The sequence below is a fragment of the Camelus ferus genome, chromosome 21, assembly GCF_009834535.1.
Source record: "Camelus ferus isolate YT-003-E chromosome 21, BCGSAC_Cfer_1.0, whole genome shotgun sequence".
NCBI lineage: Eukaryota > Metazoa > Chordata > Mammalia > Artiodactyla > Camelidae > Camelus > Camelus ferus.
In genome coordinates, this window is record NC_045716.1 from 3,369,683 (window position 1) to 3,392,062 (window position 22,380).

Sequence of the window (22,380 nt, forward strand, 5' to 3'; positions counted from 1 at the left end):
ATGGGTTGTATTTTCCTGCTTCTTTGCATGCCTGATAATTTTTGATTGGATGGCTGAACTGTAAATTTTACTTTATTGGATGCTGAAAAAATTTTCCCCATAAGTATGTTTGAGTTCTTTTCTGGGATGCAGTTCCTCAGAGACTGTTCAATGCTTTTGTGTCTTGCTTTTAAAATTTATTATGCAGAATCAGAGTAGTGTTTGCTCGAAAGTTCATAGTTCTTCACTACTGAGGAAGTCCTCTCTGGGGGCTCTCCCACACACAGTCGAAGGCACTGGCTCTCAAATCTTGAGGTTTCCAGTCCACCTATTGAGAATAGGTACTATTTCTGGCCCTGTGTGAGTACTGGGTACTGTCACCTCTAATCCTTTCAGGTGGTTCTTTCTCCAGCCTTGGGTAGTTGCCTTATAGACATGCACTCAGCTGAATATTCAAAAAGGATTCTCTACAAATCCCTGGAGTTCCCTCTCTCTGCAACTCTCTCTTCTCTGTTACTCTGTCCTGAGAATCTAACTGCCTTGGTCTCCCTGAACTTCCACCTTTGTCTCTTCAATTCAGAGAGTCTGCTGGGATCTACCTGTGTTTCCCTTCCCCGCACGTGGCCTGGAAACTCTCTCAGGACGGTAATCTGGGACAGTGACAGAGTTCACCTCATGTGTTTCTCATCCCTTAAGAATTACTGTCTTTTTCTGCTTGATGTCCAATTCTTATGAACTATCATTTCATATGTCGTGTCTGAATTTTGGTGTTTCAAGTGGTAAGCTGAACACGGTCCCTTTTATTCCATTCTTGACAAGAAACAAAATCTGTCCTTATTATTATACCCTTATTACAAACGAGTAAATTGAAGGAAGAATCAGCCCAAGATTCCAAATTAAGTGTTCTTAAACTCCACAGCAAATCTCACACCAAATTCTGTCAATAATTCCTTTTTCCCATTACCATCGGCCTAGTTCAAGACATAACTACCATCTGAACTACCCAAATAACTACCTCTTAACTAAGTGATGAAGGACAAACCTATGTGAAATTTTATTTACGTTTATATGTTGTGAGCAGCTCCTTGCACATGGCTGGCGTTTGATAAAGATAAAGGAAATACATAGTGCAATATTAAAAGTATGTAATACTGGAGCCAGGCCGCCTGAGTCCAAATCCTGGCTCCACAACTCACTGGCTGTATGACCCCGGGCAAGTCACTTAACTTCCTTAAGCATTCATGTTCTTGCCTATAACACAGAGGCAATAATAGTATCAAACACAGAGGACTGTGGTGAAGATTAAATGATTTGATATATGTGAAGTGCATAGAACAATCGTGGTACACAAGAAGCACTGTGTGTTAGCTAGTATTATTCACTTGATTGAACTGGTCTCCTTGCTTTCAATTTCTCCTCCCTGTAATTCACCCTCCAGAAGATACTTCTTTTAGAAGATGCTTCCTAAAATTCAGGTTTCATCCTAATGCATCCCTGCTACAAAACCTTCTATGGCTCCCCACGCAACCTCCAAAGTACTCCCACTGTCCAGCCCCAGCCGTCGTCTCTACATTCATCTCCCCACCACCCACCACTACCACCACATGAACTCTCTGCTCCAAGAATATTGATCCTTTTGCCAGACTCCAAGTACATCTTTCTTCTGACCTTTGCTCACACAATCACCACCACGTGGAATTTCATTCTACAGCCCCCTCCACCTAAGTGCACACTCATTGAAATCCTATCTATCCTTAAGAGTCTAACTCAAACTCCACCTCCCCGATCACTCTCAAAATACTCAATCTCAATGTCCTCTCAATGGCCCTGGCAACGCTGTCCATGATTTTCATAGAACCCCTACTTACTTCCTTTTTTAGTAATTGGTAAAGACCTCTTTGCCTAGCAGGCACTCGAAAAACATCCACTCAATGAGCAAAGAAATTAATTTGACTCGGAGGACAGAGTAATGGGGACCTTCAAGTTAAAGGACCATGCAGGAAATTCTTCCTTACTCAGTTTTTCCTGAGAGAAGCTGAGCTCCTCATCATGCAAATGGCAGGAAGAACTGAGCCCAAAACAGCCACATTATCCCTGGCAGCCCTGCAGGCACAGAAGTAGCAAAGAGGCCACAAAGCTTCAGTTGCCAGTTTCTGGGCTCTTGAACTTGTCTAATTAGCACAGCCTCACTGAGTCAAATGTGCCGAAGGGAAGCAGAACATCCCACCAAATATAGACTCTGCTGCCATCCTCCCCTGGAAATAGAAAGCAGGAGGCAGCAGAAGCTCAGGACGCAAAGGAAGAGAGACACAGTGTCACGGGGCGGAAAACCGGCCCATTCCTGCCATCCCCGCAGCAGCAAGAGAGGAGCCAGGGGTGGAGACTGCTCCCTGGCGCCTCCCCCCTCAGGCTGTGAGGGACCTTCCCAAAAGGCTGGGGAAAGAGGGAACAAAGGCAGGGAGTCACAGGCCACCTCCCAGCATGAGGTCCATTCCGCCTCTGTCTCCTAGAGAATGGGGCAGGAAAAGAGAATTAAGATATAAAAATATGGAATCTAAAAAAAATTGAACATACATAAAATAGATAAACCACAAGGTCCTACAGTACAGCACAGGGAACTATATTCAGTACCTTGTAATAGCCTATAATGAAAAAGAATATATATGTATAACTGAATCACTATGCTGTACACCAGAAATTAACTCAACATTGTAAACCAACCATACTTCAATAAAAAAATTAAAGAGAAAAAAAGAAATATAAAAAAAAATTAATGTAAATCAACTTATTTACAAAACAGAAACAGACTCACAGACAAAGAAAACAAACATGGTTACCAGAGGGGATAAGGAGGTGGGATAAATTAGGAGTACAGGATTAATTCATATACACCACTGTATATAAAACAGATAAACAACAAGGATTCATTATATAGTACATGGAGCTATATTCAATGTCTTGTAATAACCTATCATGGGAAGGAATCTGACAAAAATACGTATATAACTGAATCACTCTGCTATACACCTGAAAGTAACGCAATACTGTAAATCAACTATAGTTAAATTTTTAAAATGTTTAAAGTTATAAAAACCTGTTCCTGCAGGTTCTGTGCCCCTAATCTGGCTCAGGAAGCATCCGGTAGCCCAACGCTGTCAAAGAATGCAAACTGGCACTGTCCAACCTTCTTCCCTGTTTCTTGTCTCTACCCCAGAAAAGTAAACAGCTTACCTTTCTGGGTGGGTAATCCGGGCTGAGGTTTATTTTAAAGCAAACAACAACCAGAGGCATCCACATAGATGGCAGGCGTGATTTGTAGGTTTGTCCCAAATATCTCCACACCCCACTCCCACTCCCTGCCACCTTGGGTTTGTACCAGGCATTCTTCATACAGCTCAGGCCCTTCCCTGGCTCCACTCACTCAACGAATATTTGTTGAGTGCCTTCTGTGTGCCAAACTCTTGCCCTAGAGATTAAATAGTAAGAAATGCACACACACAAATTCTGCCCCAATGGAGATCGCAATCTACCAGGAGAAGCAGACATTAAATAGGAATTGCATGGATGAGTGTGTGATTATGGTGAGTTCTAAGAAGAAAAACATGGTGAGTTCTAAGAAGAAAAAGTACACCTCGCCGTTAGAGCATGCAGCCAGGAAACCCAGCCTCATCTAGGGTCTCAAGAGAAGTCACCAGAGGAGACAAGATGGATGAGGGGTTTCATGGCTTGACATCACTTACCAGCGAGGAAATCCATGGCATGTTGCTTAACTTCCCTATGCCTTGGTTTCCTTATTTGTTAAATGGATGCGGCTCATGATAGCAGCTATTTCCCAGAGCTGTTGTGAGGACGAAAATGAATTAATTCAATACAGATTATACGCACACAGTGTTTGGAATAGTTCCCAACAAAGTGAGTACCAAGTATTTGCCATTGTTCCTGGGGTTGTTCCCGATCCATGCCCTCGAGTTTCTGCCTTTGGTAGACCCCTCTGTGACTCCCCCTGGAAGAATCAGACATTCCCAGAAATCTCTGTTCACCCCTCTGTAGTAGCACCCACCATAATCCACTCTGATGTCTTTGCCTATGTGTGTTCCCTTCACTGCCATGTGAGAAAGTCTTGACCACACCTGCTATTCACCTTTGTATTCTCAGTGTCTCCCATAGTATGACACAAATAAACATTCAAGGGCCAAATAAATGGATTCTTTTTCAGTTTAATAGAGGCTCCCATCAAATTTAAATAGCAGACAAGATTATTAATGAGCTACAAATGCAACCGACATGAATTTGACCCTTAACAGAACCTCTTTTGCCAGAACTGCTTTTAAGGTTTGTGCCCCTTCATCTGCACTGATAAACCTTGAGGAAACAACTCCCTGAAACTCAACTGGGCTGTGATCTCTGAGAGGGCAGGGCCCAGGTCTCATTCACGGTTTCCTCCCCAGCACCTGGCATGGTGAGCATATTGGGCACGTGCTATAAACACGTGTTGAGCAGACTAACAAATGCTCATCGTATTCTTGTTCGTCCACTGCATCCCTCGGCACCTTCTGGTCTCTCCATCTTCCACGGCTGGAAACTTTCTCCAGAGCAACGAAGATGTGACACCTGTCACTAAACATGCTGCTTTTTTTATTCTGGCTGCAGAGAAGGTCAGAGCCAAATCTGAAGTCCACCTTACAACCGTGAAGGCATTTATGGTATGCGGCGTACCAATTTTCTGCTCAGTCTTAACTAACTATGCTGTGTTATTTTCCCTTCACTCTAGTCATCCTTTTAAGTCTTTTATCTTTATTACTTGATATACGTAAAGGTGCAAAAATTATACACACAAGTTAGATGTGTAAAAAAAAACCTTTTTTAAATAATTTATTTATTTTTTAAATAATTTTTCTTTCAGACATTTTTTTTGGGAGGAGGAGGTAATTTGGTTTATGTATTTACTTTTTAATGTAGGTGTTGGGGATTGAACCCAGGACCTCTTGCATGTTAAGCACGCACTCTACCACTGAGCTACACCCTCCCCCCCAAATATACCTTTTTATTTTAAAAACCAAATTCATTTGTATTATTGAGCCCCAATCCCTTGGGTAGTGGGGAAAAGTTTTTAACTTGCAATTTCAAGTTATTTTAAGACTCTACTGACTGAAAACGGCTTCTTTTCAGTTATCTCATTTTGTGGGGCAAAAACTGAATCAATTCAGGGTTGAATTTCCCACCAAGGCTGTCTCTACTAATCAGACGATGCCTGAGATGGAAGACACATTCAGGCTCCTTGGTGGCATTAGCAAAGAGACCCGTGGTCTTCACAGGTCTCCAGGGTGATGTGGCAGGTACAGCCTGGCCCTGTGGAGCTAGAACTTCTTGACTCTTACGGGGTTTTTTCAGGCTTTACGCCAGCAGCAGTCACTCAGGACACGCCTTCAGGTGCGAGGTCTCCATCTCTGAGGTCTATGTATTGGACCTACAGGACCACTTTCATTCAACAAATTCACTGGAAAGCTCTGTGTGGTGGCTTTTTGAGCTTCATGTGACTTCTGCATCCCAGATGCCCTAGTTAATGTGTGGAGAATTCCCTTTCTTCTGACGGGAGCTTTGATTGACAGTCAGAGAGCAAGGCTCCTAATACACGTTTTCTCCCGTGGCCCAGTCAGCTCGGGGAAACAGAGCCGGAAGAACACTGCCATTAAAAAGCCTTGGTAGCAAGCCAGGTAATTTCTCCAGTTCTCAGCTCCCACGCTGCATTTTGTGCAAGGCTTGAATTAGTGGAAATTTCCAAGCTAGAAATATCTTGCAGCCAACCAGGTTTGAAATGTTGACACGCAACTATTTACCGGTGTACTTACAGGCCTGCGTGATTGAGGAATGTCCCAACCTGAACTAGGGAGTCACTGAGACAAAAGAACCCACCCTCTCCTACAGCCTCTGCTTCAACCCGTCCTCATGATGCTTCTTGCAGTACAGAGTCATCATCTTGATAAATCAGCATCAATACAAACCCTGGTGGTCATTTAACAAGAACCTACTGTGTGCTGAGTACTTTACATACATCATCTTTACTCCTTGAAGGATCCACAGGGAAGGTGTTATGAGATCCACTCTACACACGGACGTGGACCTGAGCAATTTGACCCGGAAGCCACACACATTCCCGCCGGCTGCCTCCAAGATGTTTCCTTTCTCTCCCTCTTGGAGAGTTGGAAGCAAATTGAGTGTAAATAGAGATGGACCAAAAAAAATTTTTTTTTGCTTTCTTTATACAAAAACGTTTTCAGAATTGGTTCATGGCTTCTATTAATGCTGACTGTGGGGGAAACGCTACCCTCCTCACTGATCCTGTCTCCGCCCCCACCTGCTTTTCCCTGTCCTCGCAAGACAGAGGAGGAAAAAACGTCAAGCGCGTATTTTGAAAAGCGGCTTTTACGAAAGCCCCATAGGGATGTCTAAATTGTTTCTGTCACACAACTGAACCACTTTTTTCTTGCTCAAGCTGATATTCTGATTTCAGGCTAATTTTGACTTTCAGCTAGCTTTTATTATTTCTAATTCAGATGTCTTTAATAACTTTTTGGACATCTTTTCAACAATAAATTTGTACCACAGGTTCTCTGTGGGAACAGTTTTCATTTGTCACCTAGTTATAAATATCTCCTTTTTTAGTTATTCTGGCAGATCTGTGATGCATTTTCTCTTTGCCAAGTACTTCACATGGCTATCTATCAAAAGCATCGGTAAGGATTTCTGAAAGCTCTATGAGAAACAAAGCACTATTTTCAAGGAAAGCAGAGTAAATTACAAATAAGTTGGCATATTTCTTGTGGTTCTGGAGCAGAATTGTATTTGTTGCATTTGAATATAATTAAAATAGAAAAACTAATTTACCGTATTTTATCTACCCCTTATGAAACAGTCTTTTAAGTAGTCAGCTGGTGACTTATTCCCACTTCTAACTAGTACAAATGTAATTATTATCCCAAATCAAGTCCATCTGGAAAGCTTCAAAGTCTGATTCTTTTAATGGAAATAGAGTTGATTTACAATGTTCTGCTAGTTTCAGGTGTACATAAAATGATTCAGTTAACACACACATACATCTATATGTATAAATCTATTCTTTTTCAGATTCTTTTCCATTATAGGTTATTACAAGATATTAAATGTAGTTCCCTGTGCTACACAGTAGATCCTTGTTGTTTACCTATTTCATATATAGTAGTGTGTATATGTTAATCCCAAATTCCTAATTTATCCCCCTCCCCCTTTCTCCCTTGGTAACCATAAATTTGTGTTCTATGATTGTGAATCTATTTCCTTTTTGTAAATAAATTCATTTGTATCATTTTTTTAGATTCCGTATATAAGCGATATCATATGGTATTTGTCTTTTTCTGTCTGACTGGTTTCACTTAGTATGATCATCTCTAGGTCCATTCATGACTTACTTTTTATTAATTTTTTTCTACAGCTGCACATCTGGTACCCCTTTGAGAGGGTAAGCTTCCTAAACAGTTTTCAAGATTGCAGTGCACAACAGAAAAATAAATGTCCAGGTGGTCCTGAGACAAACCCAGGGAAAAATTCTTGAAGCCCAAGATGGGAAAAAGAAAATTTGAAGGGACAGATGAGACAGTGCCAATTCAATTCATAACTGAGTTTCTGAAGCAGCACTTTGGATCAGGCAGCAGGCCAAAGATCTTTGACAAATTCTAAATTTTGCTAAGAATCTGCCTTGATCCTGAAGAACAATAGGACCCCTTAAGGCAGAAGGTGCTCCCACCATCCTCCTGAATGACAGGTCTCCAGGAACGGGGCAGGGGATGTAGATCTGTCCTGGGAAATCGGGGTGTCCCAGGCCCAGGTGGGGCTCACCCCTGTGGTAGCCCCAAAAGGAGCTCACAGGACATGTTAGACAGATGGGTATCTCCTTCAGCACAGACACAGGATCACATAATGGATGGAGGAGTAAGTTTTCAGGGATGCCAGCCTCCAAACCATTGTCCTCTCACTTATAAAATTGAGCTAAAAGTACCACAGATGACTGTTGTGAGGATTATAGGTCAGACAGGTAAGCATCCGGCACAAAATGGGCCTTTAAGGGACATTAGATAATAATTACTATTACTATTATTAGTCTATCATTGCTTCAGTTACCCAACATAAAGACGTATGTTTTCTCTTCTATTTTTGTGAGAAAATCTCAGGTTCAGAGAAGTGAGGCAAGCTACCTGGAGCCACACAGCAAGTCAGTGGCAGGGTCGTTGCCTTTGCGGGCTGCCCTCAGCACCCCCCCCCCGCCCCCCATGCCAGGATGCCATCTCCTCCTGCAGCAGCTCCTGTGAATGCCACCCCTGCAGGCTTGGACCTGTCTCAGCAGGCTGGTGGCTCAACTCTCAAGTGGTGGGAAAAAAAGGGGGGATTAATGGGGAAAGCAGAAGAAAGTGACTAGATTATGCTGGGAACCCTCAAAGTGCCATAGATCAAATCAGTCAATTGGAGAGATTTACTGAGTCCTACCTGGAAATAACTAGGTCCCAAGCAACCTACAATCCAAGTGGATCCAATTAGCTTCCAGAATAAGGTATTGCCCTGAGCCAGGGCCTGATAACAGGGACCACAGAACATCGGAGACCCTTGTAGTAAGAAAAGGGGTAGGGGGCAAGGAGGGTGCAACCTAACAGCTGTAATGTGTGCAAGGTGTGTCAGTCCTTTCCTCTGACACCAAAACAAAAGATGTAAGATAGGAACAAACCATCCAGAGAGGATAGTCAAATGAGGACCAGGTCCCTGGGCAGGGACTGGGAGGGCCTGTTCTCTGGGGACCCCGATCCCAGGCTCCATTTGATAGCCTTCCCCCAGCTTTCACCAGCCTGTGGATGTGGAGTCAGAGTGATAAAGATAACCCCGAGTTCACAGGCTCTGGCAGGCCTTTGGTCCCCATGGGGTCTCCCCAGTTACAGTGGAAATTCCCCGAGAGCCATCTCGACTGTGCCACCAGCCAGTTCCCGCAGGGCATCTGTCCTGATCTTCCCTGCCATTCCAGCCCCCTCATCCTTTGTCTCAAGTGAGGATGTTCGTGGCTGCAAGCACTGTTGGTGTCTGTCTCAAAAGGCTCTCCCCTGTGCATGGGGGTACCACTTCTTGCTCAATGTCAGGGCACCAGAGCAGGTTCAGGGCCCCTAGACACAGAGGGAAAGCTCCCTCTAGCCAACAAGGCAAATACGACTCCTGGAGCTTCTGCCCATCGCGCCCTGCCCTCTGCTGTCCAGACCGCAGGTCCTGGATTTGGGATAGAAAGAAGTATCAGCGACTGAGGTGGCTACTGGACTGTTCACCGTCGCACAGGTCTCCTCGGCTAATCTTTCAGTAACACAACAACAAATCACACCAACAGGCTGCAGCTGCCCCACCCCGACTCCTCAGATGTACCTGATGCTTCTGAACTCCAGGCAGCTCCAAGGCAGGGATCCCCGACCCAGTAGAGGCTGTCCCACCCTCCCTCACACTCACACATGCACTATTAGCCAGCCCTGTGCTCAGTGCTGCTCCCCCAACCATGCCGGGAGGGAAGGAAGCCCACCGGCCCCTCAGTGGGAGCGGGGAGACTTGGCTGATGTGTCAAGGGCTGTGTGCAGAGGAGAGGCCTGGGGAACCACTCATCATCCCAGCAGCCCTGTCAGCAGGAAGGAGGCCTCAGGCAGGAGGGTGGGAAAAGCCTCCATAGCCCCGCTGTGCCTCCAGCTCTCCCCAGCACAGGCATCAGACTCAGACCCCAGGGCATCCCAGAGAGGATACTTCCCCTCCCCCACCCCAGCGCCGCCTCCGGAGAAAACCTGCTCCCTAGACCCTCACTGCACTGTGTATTCCTCCCACATGCTCCACCTGGAATCCCGTCCCAGGGGCAGAGCCACACACAGCGTCATTCTACTTTCCTTGCCCAAATCTTCATAAACCTTGCTCCCTCCTTCCACTCAACCCTGGTGTCGACCCATTTCATCCCTGTTACTTCTTTCCCGAGATGTCTCCGAGGTCCATGCCTTCCTATCCAGCTCCTTCCCTGGCAGCCTCCATCCAATCTCTGGCTCACAGCACTCAGGATAGGAACTGTGGGTCTGCTCTGGGCTAGGCACTGCTCATCCCTTTGGAATGAATTGGTGAGCAAAACAGAGGTCCTTGTCCACACACACCTCCCACTCCAAGAAGAGGCAACTAACAATAGATGTAATAAATAGGTAAGTTACAAAGTGCATTGGAAGCTCCTAAGTGCAATGGAAAAAGGAAAATGCAGAGCGGGATAAAGGAGACTGGGGGTGTGGGGTGCAGGAGGGCACAGTGCAGGAAACAGGGGAGGGTTGAGAAGATGGCATCTGAACAAAAATCTGAAGGAGATCAGGGGGTTCACCAGTCTCTGGGGGAAGAACATTCCAGGCACTGGGGAATAGCCAGTGTGAAGGGAAGCACGTGCCTAGCCTGCCAGCCTCCAGGCTCTGCCACCTCCACCTCCTTGAGCATCACCATCAGGTTAAGCTTTCTGTTTCCTTGTGCCAGTCACCTACTCAGGAATATATAAGGGCTTCCAGTTGAACAGAGGACCCAGTCTGGACTCCTAATCTTGAACCCTGGCCCCACACCTCAACTGTAGTAGATGCTGTTGGAGCTCCACCCAGACCCCTCTCACTATCCCCGTGCACTGCCCTCCAATCTGTGCGCCTGGTTTCTGATGGCTGGTACCTGGGGTGTTATGGAGAGCTATGTCACCTCCCTGCAGAGAGTCACAGTACCTGGGGTCCGTGTCCCCTGCAGCTGCCTACAGACAACAAATGAGACTTTGAGAGCCCAGGTCCCTGCCTAGAGCTTGGACAGAGTCAGCGTGTCATTCATGCCCCAGAGTCCCCAAGGGACCAAGCTGAGGCTGTCACCTGGAATAGCATCCTTGCTCAGTGCTATCCCTGCCCTGCCGTGCCCTGCTCACCTGCTCATACACTAGTTTCTCCTGGAAGGACTTTCTTTTTCTTGGGTATTTTTATTTTACTTTTTATTGAGATATAGTTGATTTACAACATTGTATAAGTTTCAGGTATACACCATAGTGATTCATAATTTTTTAAAGATTCATTTATAGTTATTATAAAATATTGGCTATTATATATATATATATATATATATATATATATATATATATATATTCCCTGTGCTGTACAGCACATCCTTGTGGCTTATTTATTTTATACATAGTAGTTTATAGTTTGTACGTCTTAATCCTCTACCCCTATCTTGCCCCTCCCTCCTCCCCTCTACCCCCAGTAACCAGTAGTTTGTTCTCTATACCCATGAGTCTGGTTTTTTTGTTGTTATATTCACTAGTTTTTTTTTTTAGATTCCACATACAAGTGATAATATACAGTATTTGTCTTTCTCTGTCCAGCTTTTTTCAGTAAACATAATACCCTCCACAGGGTATTATGGTCCATCCATGTTGTTGCAAACGGCAAAACTTTATTCTTTTTTATGGCTGAGTAGTACTCTACTGTGTGTGTTTGTGTGTGTGTGTGTGTGTGTGTGTGTGTGTGTGTACACATCTTCTTTATCCAGCCCTCTGTTGGTAGACACTTAGGTTGCTTCCATATCTTGGCAATGGTAAATACTGCTGCTATGAACACTGGGGTTCATGTATCTTTTCAAATTAGTGCTTTCATTTTCTTTGGATATATACCCAGGAGTGGGATTGCTGGGTCATATGGTGGTTCTATTTTTAGTTACTTGAGGAACCTCCATACTGTCTTCCACAGTGGTGCACCAATTTGCATTCCCACCAACAGTGTACAAGGGTTCCCTTTTCTCCACATCCTCACCAACACTTGTCATTTGTGGTCTTTTTGATGATGGCAATTCTGACAGGTGTGAGGTGATATCTCATTGCCACTTGCATACCAATCTTTACTTCAGGGTCTGCCTCCAAGGAAGTGACCTAAAACACCATTCCAGTTAATTCCCACTGCTTCCAAACAGGGTCTCGCTCCTTACTTCCTTCACTCTTCCAGCAGTACTACCTCTCTGCCCTGAATGACGGCAATAAACATCTCATACACATTAAGGCGAGAATTCACAAAGGGGTGTGTTTAGGTTTTGTTTTGCTATAGTTTTCATCTATTTCTTATCTTCCTAAATAGATTGTGAGTGCCTTGAGAGCAGCGATGGCATTCCTTATCGCCTTCAGCAACAGATGAGGCACAAAATATGCCCTGGAGACTCACTGAATGAAATTCAAATAAACACAGGTCTATTTGTCTCCTGTACATGGTGTGGCCACCTGGAGTCCAAGAAGGCAGTAAGAGGCCAGCATCTGCACCACTCACCTTGTCTTGGAAACACAGCTGTGTCCCCCAAGGAAACTGTCCCCACAGGGTCTTTGGGGGCCTGTGGGGGGCCTGATGCAAGACCTGGGAATGGGATATCTAACCTCTTCAGTCTCCCCCAACCTCTTCAGTGAACTTACAAAGGGGTTTCTGGGGAGGCCCCAGGTGAAGGGTTGGGTCAGCTGGAGACAAATTGTACAGGCGAAAGAGTCTTTGGTTTCTCCTGCCCCTTCTTCCACCTTCCTCCCCAACTCCACAGGTTCCCTTCCTAGATGTGCACTTCTAAATCTTGCTCCCATCATGCTTTGCTGTAACCTACTGGTATCAGGCCTCAGGTGAGCTGTCCCAGGGAGATATTTGTGTTTCGAGAGGGCTGGCAAAACCTCAGGTAATCAGGGAGTCTGGAACAATAATCCCCTGCAACTGTACAGTATTTTACAAAGTACATAATACTTTCACATTCAGTGTTCCATTAGATTCCAGTAATAATCCTGTAAGACACGTGAGTCAAAGAACATCATCACCACATTCTACATATAAGGAAACTGAGGTCCAGAGAGATTGAGTGCCTTGCCTAAGACCATGCACCTACAAAACAATAAAGTGAAGGCGAGGTCAGGAACGTATCCACGTGAGGAACAGCAGCGCAGGCAAAGACTAGTTCCCACAGTGGGGAGGTCCTGCTGTCACAGCCCCAGCAGGCAGGACCACGAAGGAGTCCTTCCACATCTGCAGCTCCTGTGAGAACACAGGAGACTCTGCACCTCTGGGAAAAAAGAATCTGGAGTAAAACAGACCCAGAGATGGGAGGTCATGATGGGGACAAAAAAACCCTCTTCTTTTGGTCTCTGATGAGGAAGGACCAGAAGCTGCTGGAGAAAACATGAAAAAAGGTGGATTAAGGTTCATCGGACAGCTACTGAACGCCAGATGCTGGCACACAACTGGTCTTCAAACCCGTCCTGTGAAGTAGGTAATATTAGCTCCAGGTGACAGACGAGGAGGAGCTCAGAGAGGGTAAATGACTAGGTCAAGCTCTCTACTCATCTAGTCATAAGTCAGTATGATATCAGCCACTTATTGAGCCCCTGACACATGCCAGGCACTGTGCTGAGTAAGAGATACACTTAATAATTCTAGCAATCCTAATTAACTCATAGACTGGAGAGGCTGAGTGTATTAAATTATCAAATTACCATTTACAGATGTGGAAACTGAGTCTTGTCTAGAAATTTGCCCAAGGGGCTCAGCTTGTGAGTAGCAGAGCCATTCTGAGACTTCAAGATCAAGTGAAATCCCCTCCTGTCCCCATGACATCCTCAGATACATCTGGAGCAGGGGTGGGTCTCAGGTCAACCTGTGGGCACCAAGGCGCACATCTGCAGGAGCGGCAGGAGACCGAGGTAGACGCACTTGCAGGGGAGGAGGGACAGTAAACAGCCAACTCCATGAGGTGATTTCAGGGACATTCAAAGGGCTCTTCTCATGTCCTGAGGCCAAGCCCCTGCTAATGACAATTCCTGAGAGTTCCAGGGAGTCATGTGAAAACCTAGCAGCGAAATCTCCTGGCCCAGGAACCTCTGAATCTTCCCTGCTACATCAGGCAGGGACCTCCACACAAAGTAAACACTACAAGGCAGGTGAGAGGATGATACTCTGAAATGTTACTCGAGGTTTCCAAACCCAGCTCCATATCTCCTTATCCTGCTTTGTCCTTCCCTCACTGGGTCTGCTGAGATCGCTCGTATGCACAGGAAGACCATCCTCGGGAAGGACAGCACTGAAGAATCACAGAGGAAGAAAGAGTTAATTCCCAGCTTTGGAATTTTCAAAGCCCAGCCCTCAGGAGGATTCATAGGGGACTCAGCGCCTGGACCACAGACAGAAGGGAAAGGCATGAGGAAGCAGCTCAGAATTTCTCCCTCTGGGGGAGCCGGGAGACATCAGGGGTGAAGCAAGGATGGCGAGATGTAGTTGGTCCCAAAAACGGGATAAGCTCTGCCCTGCCCTCCCCCATGCCATGAGAGTCCTGGACCACCCTCCCCCACAAGTGTAAGCAATCTGAGAACACTGGGAGTGCTCCTTTCCCAGGGAGAGCCCTCAGGAGGCAAAAAAAATTCTCAGGTAAGAAATAGTTGGATAGGGTATCCAGACAGAGAGTGGATTTCTCTCTCTCTCTCTCTTTTTTTTTTTGCAATCTTCAAAATAAAGATATAATTCACATTAGATTCACCTTTTAAAAACTTACAATTCAGTGGGTTTTAATATGTTCACAATGTTATATACAACCACCATGACTATCTAATTCCAGAACATTTGCAACCCCCACAAAGAAACCCCACACTGCTAGTAGTCACTTCCGATTCTCCCCTACCCCCAGCCCCTGGCAACCACTCAGCCACTCTCTGTCTCTATGGATTTGCTTATTTTAGACATTTCATAAAAATAGTATCACACAATATATGGCCTTTACGTATGGTTTCTTTCATTTACCAGAATGTTTTCAAGGTTTAGACCCATGTTATCACATGTATCACTTCATGCCTTTTTACAGCTGAATAATATTCCATTTTATGAACAGGCAACCATTTGTTTATCATTCATTTGCTGATAGACATTTGTGTTGTTTTAATTTTTCAGCTATTATGAATCATGCTGCTATGAACATTCATGTACAAGTTTTTCTGTATCCACAAAACAGAAATTCTTTTGGTTATAAACCTAGGAGTGAAATTGCTGAGTCACACATCTATACTTAACCTTTGGGGGAACTGCCAAGACTCCTTTCTGCAAAAGGCTACCCCAGAGATAGGGCTCTTCACAGCCCATGGAGGTACCCATGGCCCAGTGAGTCAATGAGTCATGGAAACAGCAGAACAACCACAATTCCTATGAGTCAATGGAGAGAGCCAGGCTTGAAGAGAGGGAAAATCAAAACTACTCAGCAGTGGACTGAAAGGCTCATCAGCAGTGTCAACATCTCAGCAACTAACAGGGTGAGTACATATGTCAGCTCCCCACAGGCACCCCAAATTTAGCCATAACCCCAAGGAAAGAAAAGGGCTCCAAATTCAGTAAAATTACTTTCCTTCTTGAGCAGAATGGGAACTTATTATAGAAATTACAATAGAAAAAAAGCAAAAATAAACAAATGGGACCTAATTAAACTTATAAGCTTTTGTACAGCAAAGGAAACGATAAGCAAAACAAAAAGACAACCTAACAAATAGGAAAAAATATTTGCAAAAGATGAAATGGATACGAGGTTAATTTCCAAAATATATAAACAGCTCATACAGCTTAACAACAACAAAAAAAAAACCCCACCCAATCCAAAAATGGGCAGAAGACCTAAACAAGCAATTCTCCAGTGAAGACATACAAATGGCCAACAGGCACATGAAAAAAATGCTCAATATCACTAATCACCAGAGAAATGCAAATCAAAACTACAATGAGGTATCACCTCACACCAGTCAGAATGGCCATCATTCAAAAGCCCACAAATGAGAAATGCTGGAGAGGCTGTGGAGAAAGAGAACCCTCCTACACTGCTAGTGGGAATGTAATTTGGTGCAGTCATTATGAAAAATAATATGGAGATTCCTTAAAAAACTAAAAATAGACTCACCCTATGATCCAGCAATCCCACTCCTAGGTATATATACAGAGGGAACTCTAATTCAAAAAAATACATGCACCCCAATGCTCATAGCAGCACTATATACAATAGCCAAGACATGGAAACAACCTAAATGTCCATCTACAGCAGACTAGATAAAGAAGTTGTGGTATATTTATACAATGGAATACTACTCAGCCATTAAAAGGAACAAAATAATGCCATTTGCAGCAACATGGATGGAATTGGAGATCATCATTCTAAGTGAAGTAAGCCAGAAAGAGAACAAAAAATACCATATGATATCACTCATATATGGAATCTTTAAAAAAAAGGGAAAAAAAAGAACACTATGAACTCATCTACAAAACAGAAACAGATTCGCAGACACAGAAAACAATCTTATGGTTACCAGGGAAAGGAGGTGGGAAGGGATAAATTTGGGAGTTTGAGATTTGCAAGTGTCAGCCACTATATATAAATACAGATTTAAAAAACAAACAAATTTCTTCTGTATAGCAGAGGGAACTATATTCAATATCTTGTAATAACCTTTAATGAAAAAGAATATGAAAACAAATAAATGTATATATATCTATAACTGGGACATTGTGGTGTGTACCACAAATTGACACATTGTAACTGACTGTACAATAAAAAATAAATACATAAATTTTTAAAAAAGAAAAAGAATCTGAAAAGGAATATATGTATGTACATGTATGACTGAAACATGCTGCACACCAGAAATTGACACAACATAGTAAACTGACTGAGGTGGGAAGCCCCATAAAAAGACCCACAGGATCCCTAGGCAGGGCCACTACTCTCCCACCAGCACCATCTGGTCCCCTGGCTCAGAGGCTCTATCTCACTTTTTGCCTCTGAAACAGCTTACTTCTAGGAAAGCAGAACCTACCCCTAAAATTCTATTGATCCCCTGAGCTCACTCCTGATTGGTTATTTCCTTCACTCCTAATTGGTCCATTTCCATAACTTTTTTTTTTGTTGTTGGAATCATTTTTAATATTTAAATACAAAAAGTGAGCACTGAATTTTTTTTTTCTCTTTTAGACACACACACACACACACACACACAGAGAGGTCTAACAGCCAAAATACGCAGAGGAAATGAGCTCCTGCTCTGTCCTCCACAGTCCCCATCCTGTGGCTAAAGCTGCTACAGGCCCGCCCTTCCTCCTGTTCCAACATACGTGGAAATTCACAGTGGCTGCTTCACAGTGCAGCTGTAATGCATTTTGTATTTTATAGAGTTCATGTCCCTCCCCAGCATCTCTATTCTTAAAAGAAAAAACCATCGTGAACAGTCACGGGTACATCCTTCCCAATAGCATCAGCTTCTACCCCACAATGGAATAGTGAGGAGGTCTTCTAATCAGGAGTAATTTAGTGAAACGGGATGGCCAGAGCTGGAGTAACCATCTGCATTGCTGCACTCTGGTATCAGAGTGAGGACAGAAGAAATAAGTCAGGACAGCGTGGCGGGCACAGCTGCAAGTTGGGAGTCTCTCCATGAGAATGTGGGGAGAGTTCTCCCCACCAAGTTTAGATAGATCAGTGTGCCAAAGTTAAAAAAAAAAAATCATCCAATAATCAGCAGTTCAAACACTACTGAATTTTCAAACTTCTTCCACCAAGACAGGTCAACTATGGCAGTAACAATCTAGATCTTTCCGGGAAGTGAAGGTAGAGCCCCTGGCATTCCTGACAGCCCTGTGTTAGGCCCTAGAAGTATCTGCCGTTGCTGCAGTTGCTGCTGCTGCTCCATCTGCAACTTCTCAGTCTCAAAGACGACAGGAAGAACCAGGATCATGAAGGAAGTGGTTCCAGTCCACAAGGCTGCCCTGGAAAACCTGTACATTTTTTGAGCCACGAAGAGGGAGAGATCAAAAGTAGCTCCAGCCGCAGACCGGACGCTCTCTGGCAACATCTCTGTCAAACCCCACAGTCTCTCCGACAGGGTCTCATCTAGCTCCTCATCGTCTTCCTCTTCCAGCTCCTCTTCAGGCTTCTCGGCATCGCCTTTCGGAAGCAATTCGTCCGGGGACAGGGGCGCCCCAGGGCCGGCGGCAGGGGCGGCGGCAGCCATGGCTAAGCCATTTCCCTAACTTCTGATTGGTCCGTTTGTAGTACTTTATTTGCCTGGAGCTCACTCCTGACTGGTTATTCCTCTCCCTCCTGATTGGTCCATTTCTACAAAGCTTGTTCCTAATTAGTCAACTTTTGTTATACCTTATTTGCATATGATGTTGCAAAGTGTAAACTGGCAGCCTATAAAAGCCTGTGTAAACCTACAGATGGGGTCCAGGGCTTGGAATGTTAACTCCTCTGGGCCTTCTGGTGTAATAAACCTGAGTTCTCCAACTCTCCGAGTGCTGCTTGGTCTCTTGCCCAGATCCAGGTTGCTGTCACAACAGAGCTGTAACACGTTTTTCTGCAACAGACTACAATTTTTAAAATAGACAATACCCTTTATCAAAAAAAAAAAAAAAAAGAAAGAAATGAAAGTTAAATTATAAATTAATAAGTTAAGTTTTAGAGAAATAAATAAAATTGTGTTTCTTGCACACCTAAATTTGGGAAAAGAGGTAAGTAACTACTACACAACCTCATCTTGGAAAAGTCTCAGAAAGAAGGCGAGGGAAGCTGATGAGAAGCTGTAAAACCCTCCACCACCCAAGCCTCTGGGAATTTATCCAAAAGGGAAGAGGAAGCACAGATCTGTAGAATGTCAGAACTAGAAGGTGCTTATTTAGCGGGGTGCAAGCCCACATTCCTTAGACTGGCCCATGCAACCCAGCTTCCTCTCCGCCGATACCTCCCGCTTCAGCCACACTGGACCGCTTGCTGTTCCCCACACCTATAATGAGTGTTTGAACCTCTGTGTCCTTGCCCACACTGTTCTTTCTGCTGTTCCCCCTTGTGCACTGAAAAAATCCTACTTTAAGACCAAGTGCAAATGTCACCTCCTTCAGTGAGTCATTTCCTGCCCCTCTCAGGCAGCATTCATCCATCCCTCATCTATGCCCCTTAGCGTGTTGTGCACTTGGCATTGGACTTACTGGCTTATATGTCCCTGTCTTCTGTCTAGAGCCCCTCCAATCCCTGCCGCCTACCGCCACTAAAGGGCAGAATATTGCTTGACTGTGCATCCCATGCATTGAGCACACAGCTGATGTTCCATAAATACCTGGTGAGTGAATTAATCGGGCCAAGCGTCTGTTAGACAAATAGGGGACTGAGGCCAAGAAGGGTAAGAGACTGATCAAGGATTCCCACAGTTAGTGGGTGACTGAGCCAGCATTTGAACCCAACACATCCAGGGTGATGGCCAAGGAATGGCCAGAAATTGCATTCATGTAAATACTCCAGTGTCACGCAAAATTCCCGTTGGTCCCACAGTTGCTTCCTTGAGTTTCTGATAAAATGATAAATGTAAGGAAGTGTGATAAGTGGGGAACATCGCTGGCATATGCATTAGACTGGTATTTGAGGAAGAGACATATGGGGGGAAATGTTACAAGGACGTTATGTAGTGTGCCGGGTGTACTTCTGAGGAAGGACAGTTTCTAGAAGCCTGCTTTACACTGATGTGAAATGATAGCTCATTATGAATAAATCAGATCTGACACACAGCTCTGTAATGGCCAGATTCTCCACTCACCAACACTCTTGCAAAACAGGATATTCACATTCAACTCATTCCAAAAAAGCAACTATCTAGGCTTTTCCAAGAAATCTCCGTAGACAGATAAGCTTTAATGTTCCACGATTCATTGGCTCACCAGCCCACAATAAGCCAGCTCTGTCTAACATCTAAAACAAATTCTTCCTTCAAACTTGTAAATTCTCATACGATTACACATTGAATGAGAGTTCACCAAACACACTTTAAAATGTCCCCCATTGTTGCAGCTTGCAGCAAAACAAAACTGAGTGTGTGACCTGTAGCATGACTTTGCATGCTTCCAAGGTCTTAACTAAGTCTCTAGAAAAAGCTCCTGACCAAAGGAACACGAGTAGTGGGTAGAACTCTCACCCATTCCAAACAAAAGAAAGGCTACTTCCATGTGGTCTCCGCCAAATTTGAGGAGTATAGGACTGCTCAGGCCATGCACTGAAGAAGACATGGCACCCTCCACAAGGACAGCCAGCTGTGGGCAGATGCAATACAGTCTGTTTTTATAGCCAGCACAATCCTGTCCTGAAAGTCACATCAAGCCCTCTCTACTGCCTCCCCTTACACTTGGCAGGTGACCAGACCACCCACTCTGTGTCAGAGAGAGCCCTCCACCGGCAGATCTTCCAGTCCCCTCCACAGCAAATGTCCGAGGCCCACCACCCTCCCCTTCTCTCACATGAGTGAACAGCAGGAAAACACCGCTCACCGGGGTGGAATCGACCTCTCTGCTGCCCTCCCTCATAGCATCAGGAGGTAGGGATTCCAGAGATGGTGTCTAACCAGGCTACCCCAGGGGCTGGACACTCAGATCATGAAGATACCAAATATCAGCTGTTCAGGGGTTAATCTGTATAGCTTTGAAATCCACGAAAAACCAAACACCCTCTTATGAGCCTCAAATTGAACAGTGATGGGCTAGGCAGGGCTGAAGCGCCCCATGGAGCAGGGGAGGTGTCCTCTGGGTAATCCACAAGCAGTCCCACCTAGGAATTACCATCATCAGCCTACTCTAACTGAGCTCACGCAGGGTGTCTGGCAGCATCCTTTAGTTCAGAATGAGAAACAAATAAAAACGGAAACCAGAACAGGTGGTGTCCCCACCACCGAGGCAAGAGCCCCATACAGGGGCAGGAGGCCCAGCTCTGCTCACCAGGGGCCCTGAGAAGAGTCAGAATTAGGCATCAACTTCGGTTCTCACACGGAGATGGGAATCAATAGTGGTTAGGACGTTAAATACTCCCCAGAGTGCCTTGCTGAGGACTTCTGAGCATGGCAACGTGAGGTCGTGCGGGGTTCTGGGGACTCTGAACCCAGAAAAGGAGGAGTGGGCGCCAGCTCCATCGGCCAGGGCTCCCAGGCTCCTGCCTATCTTTCTGCTCAGTGAGTCATTGGGGTTAATCCAGGAACAAGAACAAGAGTAAAGACTACTTTCCAACAGTGGGTGGGTGAGGAAGCAGCAGGTGGGAAGGGAGGAGGGGAGCAACTTCAATGGAAACAATTGCATTTGCTGCTAAAAAAGAGGCAAAGAAGCAGTCTGGGAGAAGGCAGCTCCAACTATTGGAAAAATAATCAGGAATAAACAGTCGTTTATCCAAGTACAACTTCTCCATTCCCTCTAGCTGAGCCTCTTTGCTGTGCTGGGTATATTTAGAACCAATGTGAGCAACCAGTTATTTTGTCCACCATAGCCATGGAAGTGTCTAAGGGCTCCTACCAGGGCTGGGGATGGGGGATGCGAGGATCAGTGGGTAGAGATGCCAGCCTCCCCCAGACCGAAGCCCCGGGGTGAGGAAACCCCCACAGGAGCCGCCCTGGTAGGAACGGAGCCCAGCAGCGGAGCCTGGCACAGCCTCTGAGGCGGCACTGGCTCTGAAGGCAGTGGCAGGGGAATCTAAACAAGGCTGAGGCCTGCAGGGCCTGGATATCTTCTCCCAGCAAGGCCTGGAAGCAGGTGATGCAAAGGCCAGAGCACGCCTGTCTTCCAGGCACAGCAGCGCGGTGGGGTGGGTCCAGCCGCTAAGGGACCAAGTCAGACAAAGAGTTTATCTTTGCACCCCAAGCACCAGGCACAAAGTCATGTTAAACTAGGGCAAGGGGAGACAGTATGGGTTAGATACAGAGCCAACAGATGGTATGAAAACCACTTTCTATGATGTCATAATCAACTTGGACACACACACACACACACACACACAGATTTGGAAGGCAACAGCCAGGGAATAAGATGACTAGAGAGAGTCCCGCTAGCCTTCTCCATCCCAGCATCCTCATGCTCCACTTCCCAACAGTTCAAGGAAAATAACTCGGCCACAAGCACCTCCGAGTCACCCCAGACATTCTTGATAAATCTGTCCACAGGAGCACACCTGCATGAGGGAAGGAAATCACAGGTGGGCCAGTGAGCCAAGAGTAGCCACGTGTTTTCAACATGCCTGCTACCACTGGGCACCGCGACAGCTCTGGGATACCATGTGAGAAGACCCACCTGCACCTGCTTTTGCTCACAGACCAGTAAGTGGTCAGGTGAGTGTTGTCCTTGACCTCAGCAGAGTAGGGTCAGCTCAGGTGCTCAGCCCACTGCTCATAAAAACACCCATTTGCCCTCATCACTGTATGGATCACGTAACAGGATTCCCACTGCAAGTAGCAGAGGAACCCCTGCCGGTACAGGTGTCTCAGTTCATCTATAAACGTGTTCCTGAAAAGTGGGCTGTGGGAGG

At 45.3% G+C, this 22,380-nt stretch overlaps 1 protein-coding gene and 1 non-coding gene across 2 annotated transcripts; both read right to left on the reverse strand.

The window, feature by feature from the left end:
• Positions 1-4,933: 4,933 nt before the first annotated feature.
• Positions 4,934-5,005, reverse strand: TRNAV-AAC. The gene has a single exon. It is a non-coding gene; the product is annotated as a tRNA-Val (tRNA).
• An 11,968-nt stretch (positions 5,006-16,973) lies between these two features.
• On the reverse strand, positions 16,974-18,068 carry LOC116658799 (mitochondrial import receptor subunit TOM22 homolog). The gene has a single exon (XM_032464730.1). The coding sequence runs from the start codon at positions 18,065-18,067 to the stop codon at positions 17,642-17,644; it is 426 nt and encodes a 141-aa protein (XP_032320621.1). The 5' UTR covers position 18,068; the 3' UTR covers positions 16,974-17,641.
• Between the last annotated feature and the right edge of the window lie 4,312 nt (positions 18,069-22,380).